Raw genomic sequence first — 9,607 nt, 5'->3', positions numbered from 1 at the left:
CCTGTCTTCATGGCCAATAAATTCACTCTAATGAGTCATAAAAGTCACATTTCGTTAGTGCACCGTTGTAAACATTCTTCTTAAAAATACTTGATTTAAAAAAATTAACTTGAGCAACAAGATCCCCCGTAAACGGTAATAGTATACCCGTGCCAGCCATTGGCGATCGGCGAAAACGACAAGCTTCACATGTCAAGTTCCTGCGTCTGGCTGCAGTTCTTAACGCAAGTACACTTCCTAGGTGAAGGAACTTATACTTTACAATGCACCTGATTAAATGCTCTCGAAAAGACTGATGCTCACGTGCAGTATGTTTCCCCAGCTGGACTGCACCCACACGTGTCATCTATTTCATGAGCATTGGGGGGAAAGAGTAGCATTTGTGATAAATTGTTCAATAATATAGGAAATTGTCTCAATGGTATTGAAAGTTTGGATATAGTTGGTACGGATGCATTTTGGGTTGTAGCGTGATATCGACGAATACGGAATACGGAAGGGAACGCTGACTCGCAACTGAAAGGTTTTGTTAAAGAACACAAGAACGTGAAAAAGAAATCATGAAAAAAGAAGCGTATCGACATTGTGCAGAAGCGTTAAAAAGAAATATAAGAAGTTTTCAGGGCTTGTCACTTGACGGCACATGTGCTGACAAGATATGCAAACTTTTTTTTCTGAAATATTTAAAAAATTATCTTGATACAACACTCATCTTGCACCATTCGATCTTTCTGTTTGGTTATTCTTGGTGCTGATTAACGGTATAGTTGCACGTTCAATAATAATAATAATAATAATAATAATAATAATAATAATAATAATAATAATAATAATAATAATAATAATAATAATAATAATAATAATAATAATAATAATAATAATAATAAAACAATAATATTAATAATGGTTGGGGTTTAACGCCGCCCGAAAACCAAGGTATGGTTATGAGGGACGTCGTAGTGGAGGGCTTTGGAAATTTCCACCACTTGGGTGTATTTAACGCGTACATAAACACAGGGGTCTCGGGCATTTTCGCCTCAATGGAAAATGCTGCCATCGAGATGGGGTTCAATCCCGAATTATTACACCACACGCACAGTTTATATTCTGAATCCTGTTCGGCTGCGAAATGAGCGCGATCGCTTTTTGGCCCGCTCAGAGACGTTCTCCCGTTTGTGACAATTGAGAATCGATCGCTTCTTGGGGGGGGGGGGGGTAATTAGGGTTAGGGGTCGGAGGACACAAATGGCACGGAAGATATCTGTAAATTCGAACGCTGCGAACAGTTTTGCCAGTCATGTCGGGTAATTCATGCATCGTGAGACACCTGGACTGAACCCGTATACCGTCGGGCACGGAGCATCTCTGCCGTCGATGTCGATGAACTGCGGTGGCGTTATCGCGGTTCTGCGGCCGGCAGTGAAACATGAACCCTGCTGTCTCCCTAGGCAAGTCATTATCTCCCTTACTGGCCCGTTGCTGCTTTAACAGCAAGAGGAAGCCACGTTTGCTTTGCCAATGGTCTCGGCAAGCAGGAATTCAGGGGACACTGGCCTCCAGATGGCCCGGAACTCCCTGCACTAAGGTAAGTCTGCGTTCTCTTTGGAGCCAATATAGCCAAGTGAGATTGGCTTGTGAAATACTGTTCCTGTATGAATTAGTCTAATTACAGCGAGACTAATGTACATACACGCCATATGAAATGATTGCTATAGAGAGATCTATATATAGAGCGTTTAAGTCATAGACAGCTCCCGTGGGCCTCCTGGTTAATCTTTTTACAAGGTATATATATATATATATATATATATATATATATATATATATATATATATATATATATATATATATATATATATATATATATATATATATATATATATATATATATATATATATATATATATATATAACATAGATTTTATGAAGGGCTATAAACGGTATGCCATCCAGCTGTCGTTATCGCACTCGGACGCCATACTCTGCCGCCATTAAAATGAGATTGTTCAACCAAGTAAGAATAAAAAACATGTTAATTAACTTTTGTAATTATAGAGCTGTGAGCAGGAGTTTGTATAGAAAGTTGAAGTGCCCACCAATTTCTAGCGCACCTAATTTTTAGAAAGCACGAAAGTTGTTCTGAATATTCGTCATTGCATTTTAAGGACGAAATTGAAAGTGATCGCGCTAGGCGCGCAGACTGTTCGGCTTCGTCAGATCGAAACTACACGTCACAAGGGAGTGCCAAAATGTGAATGAAGGCACGCCGCGTTCGTATGTAATTGCGAAATACTGCAAGCCATCACACTTGTGATGCAGCATCGCCTTACTTTTGCGAGCAGTGTTTCATGCTTGTCCGTCTATTTATTTTTTTACTGCGCAGAAAAAACCTTGATCTTTTCTTTGCCTGGGAAGCATAAAACTCACGCTCAGCTACGGCAGCGCTTTGTCTTGCCGACACGCGAAATAGTTTTTGCGCGATGGAAATCCTAAGCATCACTCATGACACGCACACATGAAAGGGATACTAAAGGCAACTGTCATATCCCCGTATATTTTTTCTTTGCCTGCCGAATGAGCGCGAAACGCCCGTCATCCATGGCGGCGCCACCTGCGTAGGGTTAAGGGTCTTTGTACCTAACCTTTGAGATCAGCAACTTTGGCGTTTGCTAATTTCAGAGGCTATGCCTTGTATCGAAGGGGTTGCCTGCTGAATGAACGCAAAACGCCCGTCATTTATGGCGGCGTCACTTATGTAGGGTTAATTGTAATTATTTATAACTACATTTACGCCTTCTTAAAAGTTTTAAACGTTATTTTTTGCATATAAGCTCGAAAAACGTAAAAAACCTATTTGAAGACAACCCTACTTAAGTCGCGCCACCACCGTAGTTCCTACGACGGCCGCTTCCCAAGTGACCGCCGATAATCCGACAGGCAAGGGAAATCTAGGAGGCTGTGGAACTGTTAAGTCGACGTTTATTGTTGGAATGGCGGCCCAGGGGCCTCGTAGTTATACTTCTGTGCCAAGGAGGTGCTTATTTCGAAAAGTATAACATCACGTTTCAGTGATCCACATCAAGTTGGTGCACTTCAAATTACCCACCTAAAAGAGAAACAGCTCGCGTCACTGTTGCCGTGCACAACGTTTCCCGGCATTAAGGCACGGCCGCTAACACTAGTAACAGTAGAAAGAAAGTAGCGGGAGCCACAGCAGCAACAATGGCCGCTGAACAATTTTCTGGCATGGCCTCCGAGATCGCAGCCGTGCTTGGTTCAACTGGGCCCCGCTAGATGGCGGGGCCCAGCTGAAGCATGTTTAAACAGCGCCCGTCTTGTGTCTGTCTATTTCTCTGCCTTCGTGTTTCGCGCTGTTTACCTCTTACGACCTGTCCCGTTTAACCAGGCGAAAACTGAACTTTTGAACCACTCGCGCCATTCCCCATAGTAACGTCTGGTGGTTTTTTTTCTTTAACGAATCAAACAGAAACAGACAAGCAGCATTTTATTACGTCTCTTTATGCATGGAAGGTTCTTTATTTAGTGCCGCTATTAGTTCGATTACTAGTGATTAATTATAAGCGATACCTCTCACGTCATCGGGATCACTTTGCGAATGTCCTACGTGTAGCACATGTCCTCTCGTGTATTTACCTTAATTTCTTGCTAGTTTGAGCACTGCTGTTGATAATATTGTCGTTTTAGACGTTGCCATACATTGAGCATTCACTCAGATGTAAATTGTTGCTTGACTTCAATGTCCCTTTAGGCTGTCTTCCGGTGTATTTCAGTATGGATGACTTTTTTTTTTTCGAACATATCCGGCTTCAGCGCACCTTCGTTCAAATTTCCTCACTTCCCTGTCAAAAGAATAAGCGAATGTTCTACCTCAATCATAAGAAATCATGTGCCTCAACGAATAACTTGCTTTGGCCTCTGTTCTTATTGCGTTGTGTGTAGCCACGTTCGTGAGTATATATATCTGCTCGGAGCTATTGAACAAACTTAAGTTGTGAGTTGGTGCTCGTGTTGGTGGGATCATTTGTCTTTTCGGCTGCTTTGTTGCGCTGCTCTATATCAGCGCTGTTTGCGCACCGGGTGCAATGCGTTTCAATTCCGCACTTGAAATTCGATTATGAACATCTCGCGCTACGTTGGACCCTCTGCGATTTCGCGAAAAATGGGCAAGTTTTAAGTTATGCACTGCAACCTACAAAGATGCAATTATAAAATTGCCAATTAAAAAGTTTTTCAGACTTAGTCGAGTCACTTTAGCTGCCGGAAAGTATTTACGCCTCGACACAGAGTTCAAGTGCGAAGACGACATGAGGCCGACTGTCATAAAATTTTCGCTTTATAATCTCTATTTTCTAAAAACAAACATGCTGTATGCTTTGCGTCGACTTTGAGTGACAGCGAATCATTTGCAGTCATGCAATTTTAACATCAAGTCGCGCGCAGTGATGGCCGATACATAATAGAGGCACTCTCACTTTGTGCGGGTGCTATAGATAACAAACAGAATGAGCTGCTAAATTTAGTACCTATGGTAGGCGGTGAATGCGACACCTGGAAATAATTGCATACTGCATCCTATATGCCACCGTATCGGGCAGTGGACCGAATACAACCTACTCAACGTTTCACCTTTCATTTCACTCTCTTCCTCTGTCAGTTGTTATAGCACACGACGAACGATTTGAAACCCCGCCGGGGATGACGAAGTATACAGTAAAAAACAGCTTTGTATATACAACTACCTAGTGCTCACAAAAACAGTTGTAAGAGAGGGCTTGACAGTCAGATTTAATGAAGTTCGATTCCTTCTGTTCCCGTACCATCTGTCGCTGTTATTGCGACGTTATCTTCAATAGGTGCCGCAAAAGATACTGTCTTAGTATTCCCAGTTAAAGATAAAGTTTCACCGCGCATTGGTGCTCAGTTGTGCAAAAAAATTTTTCTTCAACGTAAAAAAAGCAAAAAATTGGGAGCCTCTTTTTTTTTTGCGGAAAAAAATATCGCAGCTAGGTTAAGCTTGGCGTGTGTGTGTCTGAGCAATTCTTTCTTTCTTTCTTTCTTTCTTTCTTTCTTTCTTTCTTTCTTTCTTTCTTTCTTTCTTTCTTTTTTTTCTTTCTTTCTTTTTCTCTTTCTTTCTTTCTTTCCTATCTTTCTTTCCCTGCTTCCTAATTTTTGTTTCTTTTGTTGCTTCCTTCTTTCATTTCTTCATTTGTTCTCTCTGTCTTTCCTTATCTCTTCATTTCTTCATTGTTGATGATGCTGATGATGCCTCCACTATGGCTCTTGCCCACTCAGGGGAATTGGCCAAGAATTCGGGATATGAAATTTCCTTCCTTCCTTTTTTTTTCTTTCTTTCCTTCTTTTCTTCCTTCCTTGCGGCCTCGTTGGTCAGTATGCCAGAGCTGGCACGAAGTCATTTTGAAGAATTTCTCACAGTCACAGTGTGAACTGTGAGCTCGTATTTCCTGGAACGATAATGTTTCTACACTTTCTTAGTTCTAGGGGCACGACACCCATTGGTAGCCATGATGCTCACCAAGATTGTGCTGGCGGTGTCGGCATTGCCGCTGTTGAGGGCAGCGTCGCCCGCCGTGGAGGTGACAGAGTTGCCGGGACTCGTCGAACCGATCAACTTCAGGCATTACTCGGGCTTCCTGCACGGTGCCGAAGGCCGAATGCTTCACTACTGGTACGTGCGCACGCGCGGTTATGTGCTCATCGTACGCGTCTCTACTCTTGATGATGTTCATCACCCTGATGATGATCATAACAATGAGGGCTACTTGTATGCATGGACGCCTACTCCGGGGGATTGGCAAAAAAAAGCGAATTGTGTATTGATAAAGGTGATCGCAAACGAAATGCATCAATGATTGATATGTGGGGTTTAACGTCACCATGATATGATTATGAGAGATGCCGTAGTGGAGGGCTCCGGAAATTTTGACCACGTGGGGTTCATTAACGTACACCCAAATCTTAGCCCACGGGCCTACAGCATTTTCACCTCCAAGTTTACCAATAAAAAATTATACCATAGTTAGAATAAATCAATCATTATAATTTAGAGATATGATATCGAAGCCGTCCCGATTCATTGAAAATTTCGCTGCAGTGGGACAAATATACCGGTGACAATGACCTAACGAGGAGGCTCCCAAAGAGAGCGAGGAAAGCGGCGTGCAAAACGCCTGAAGCGGTCGCTACCTGGGATTGGTGGCGCTGAGCGCGCTCTAAGCGCGAATTTCTTGAGCGAAATTTCGGGCACAGCTGCAAGGTTTGCAAGGTTCGTTCCAGTCGTCTGCACAAAAGAAGCAGAGCGTCCGGGGGGCGCTGTAAATATGTACGTAAAACTGACAGAGACAGCGGTGAATGTCCAGCTACCAATGACCAGTCAGTCACAACGACCATGCTGAGATGAAACTATGAAATGGAAACGTTCTAATGACAGTGTGCCTTGCACCGAATCTCTCTCGAGGCAGCCTAGCAAACTACATTTATATAGGCATGCAAAGCTGATATAAAATGCAAGAATGGCCCCCTTCATATATGGTAATATTAATGTAGATATCATGAACGACGACTTGCTTGTGTTGCACGTGGCATCGCGATATGCTCCGAGATGCGTTTCATTTGAGTATAAACAACCGACAACAACTAGGGGAATGGGTATAAACCTCGTCTTTGTGAACTTCAGGTTACATCCTGTCCAATAACTTTTGGCTCTTGGTTGCATTCTTAATAAAGCTGTCTTAATGGAAGGAAAACGAAGTCCGTCCCTCAACACCGTGTACCACCGATAAAACAACATTGCTATACTGAACACGCATGTAGTCACTCATTTGCATGCTCGAGTGGGCAAGAGAGAGAGAGAGAGATAAAGATGCAAGGAAAGGCAGGGAGGTTAACCAGACGCACATACGGTTTGCTACCCGGCGCTGGGGAAGGGATAAAAAAGAGAAAAGAGGTTGAAGAGAGATGAGAAGGTACACACAATCACGAGCACACTCGGGGAGCACACACAGTCTACAGGCGGTCGCTCAGGTTTGTTGACTTTAGGTAAAGTGGGCAATGTATAGGAGATTCATAGTTATCTGAATGATCTCCGGGAGCTTCGTCGACTCATCATTATTCACTTCGTGGATATGTTGTGATTTCTTTATTCAGGCATTGTAGTTTGGCTCTGCTTGTATGGTCGTTTGAGTGAGTATTCCGTCTTATTTCTTGTTCTTTCTTTGGTAATTTCTTTTTTATCCTAAGTGCTCAACCGGTTCATGCCAAGATATGGTCTTTTTCAATGGTTCCTATTAGTACATGCGGGCTACTTATCACAAAGAAAAGTTTATTAAACCATTATATAAACAAGCAGTAAGTCGCTTATAAACTGAATGTTTAAAAAAATTGTCACGGGCATAGAAAGGTACCTCAGGCACAGATGCAGAAATGACGCAGAAGGGATGAAGACGACGATGTTGTGGGGCCGTGTCTGGACTGCCCTGTTGTCCTGCATTCTTGCCCATGGCGTGCAGTGTTAGGCCAACCGGCTTTAACTTATTAAATACTTCTTACTACATATCTTTGGTGGAGGGGCTGGGTAACATTCCGACTCTGGATCTCCGTAGCGGACGTCATCTTCGTCCAGCCACGATGCCTGAAGGCAGTGCGCCGTGCGTTCAGTCTACGCCGGCTCCGTCACCTGTGATTCCTTCCCATCTTCTCGATCCAGGTGCATTTTGCGGCACCGACACAACTGACGTTGACGAGTGGCTCACCTTATACGAGCGCGTCAGCAAGCAATACAGGTGGGATGAGACGCTTATGCTGGCCAACATCATCATTTCACCTGCGAGGTACTGCACGCGCCTGGTACGAGACGCACGAGGAAGACCTGACGTGTTGGGACGTGTGCAAGCAGAAGCTCCGTGATTTGTTCGGCCGGTCAGTTGCTCGACAAATAGCAGCCAGGCAGGAACTAGCGTCATGAGTTCAATCTTCCACCGAGTCGTACGTCACCTATATCCAAGACGTTCTCACCTTGTGTCGGAAGGCCGACAAAGACATGACCGAACTAAACAAGGTCAGCAATGTGTTGAAGGGCATAGCCGACGATGCCTTCAACATTCTGATATGCAAGAACTGTACCACCATTGACTCAATTGTCAGTGAATGTCGGCGGCTCGAACAAGCCAAAAGCAGGAGAATCACTCAACGTTTTTTCCGACTCCCAAACACCGCTGCGACTTCTACCTGCGAGGATCCTGTGACACCACGTTCATTCGTGAATCCTTCAAACATCACAACAATTGTCCACCAGGAGCTGGAAGCCATGGCTCTTTCCGCTTATCAACCCCCTGTGTCTGACAACTCGGTCCCAATATCTCTTATTCACACAGTAAAAATTTTTGCACCCAAAAGGGTGTAAAAAGGGTGCTTTTACGAGAAAGCACCCTTTGCAACACCCTTTAACACCCATAAATGGTCGATTGAAAAAAAAGCACCCTTTTGTTTGGGTGCTTGCCTCGATAGCACCCTAAAATAGGCTCTAAGGGTGCTTTTGTGCCTGAGAAGGGTGTAGGTGCCGATTCATCGGATGGAATATGCAGCATAAGAAGAACACATAATTATAATATTTGGGATTTTACGTCTCAAAAACCTCGATATGATTATGAGGGTCGTCGTAGTGGAAAGCTGCAGATTTTCACCATTTGGTGTTCTTTAATGAGCGCTCATATCGCACAGTGCAAAGGCTTCCACATTTTCGCCTCCGCCTTAATTCGACTGCCACGGCCGGCATCGAACCCGCGACCTTCGGATTGGCGGCTGAGCAGCGCAGCTACTGCACGAATATGTGGACCTTGCGTTAAATGACGGCCTAATTGACTTAGAATGTGTGAAGGTGCTCTCCGAATACAGCAGAATGTCAGCAGAAGCAAATCGCGTTTCATCTATAATGGCAATTAACTGCAATCCATGTTACGAAAGCTTTCCTTAGCGTTGGTTATAAGCTACATGTTTGCTGTGGATTATATACAGGAACATAATGTTCGCCCGAGTATGGGTGTGTGTGCGTGAGCCTGCGCATGTATGGGTGTGTGTGCGTGAGCCTGCGCGTGTAAGCGCGATTGTGTGTACACCCGTGCATGTGTGCGTGCGCGTGTATGTGCGAGTCCGTGCTTGTGTTAGCGTGCCTGTGCACATGTGTACGCCCATGCATGCGTGCGTTTACGGTCGCGTGTGTGTGTTGCCGTATGTGTGTATACGTGTATGTGTGTGCGCCTGTGAATAAGTATGCGTGTGTATCAGCCCGTGCGCCCTCAAATTTCGTGTGTGTGTGCGGGGGGAGGGGCACTGCTTCTTAGTGTTTAAGGTCCCACACCTGTTCAGACTGGGAGTCTATATGGGAGGTGGCTTAAGAAATGGCGGTGGTCAACGCACTGTACACGGACTATTCAGTACATGGAAAACAGCTGCACACTTTCGTACCAAATCATTGCTTACGAACTTGCTGTGGTAGCTGATTAGGTCCGCTGAGGCGCTTCTACGCTCGAAAACGTGGGTTATGACCAATTCACACGGAAAGCTGTCACTG

The 9,607-nt window shown here is 44.2% G+C and overlaps 1 protein-coding gene across 2 annotated transcripts in view; it reads left to right on the top strand.

The window, feature by feature from the left end:
- The first annotated feature begins 1,448 nt into the window (after positions 1–1,448).
- The window catches only part of LOC119180706 (lysosomal protective protein), a 39,182-nt gene continuing 31,023 nt past the window's right edge, over positions 1,449–9,607 (top strand). For both annotated transcript variants that reach the window (XM_037431837.2, XM_037431836.2), the window contains exons 1-2: positions 1,449–1,585; positions 5,515–5,707. In XM_037431837.2, coding sequence (XP_037287734.2) covers positions 5,544–5,707 — 164 coding nt within the window. In that variant the 5' untranslated portion in view covers positions 1,449–1,585; positions 5,515–5,543. The remainder of the gene's footprint in view (positions 1,586–5,514; positions 5,708–9,607) is intronic.

Source organism: Rhipicephalus microplus, chromosome 10, assembly GCF_043290135.1.
Source record: "Rhipicephalus microplus isolate Deutch F79 chromosome 10, USDA_Rmic, whole genome shotgun sequence".
NCBI classification, from domain to species: Eukaryota; Metazoa; Arthropoda; class Arachnida; order Ixodida; family Ixodidae; genus Rhipicephalus; species Rhipicephalus microplus.
This window is presented reverse-complemented; position numbering and strand designations above follow the sequence as displayed.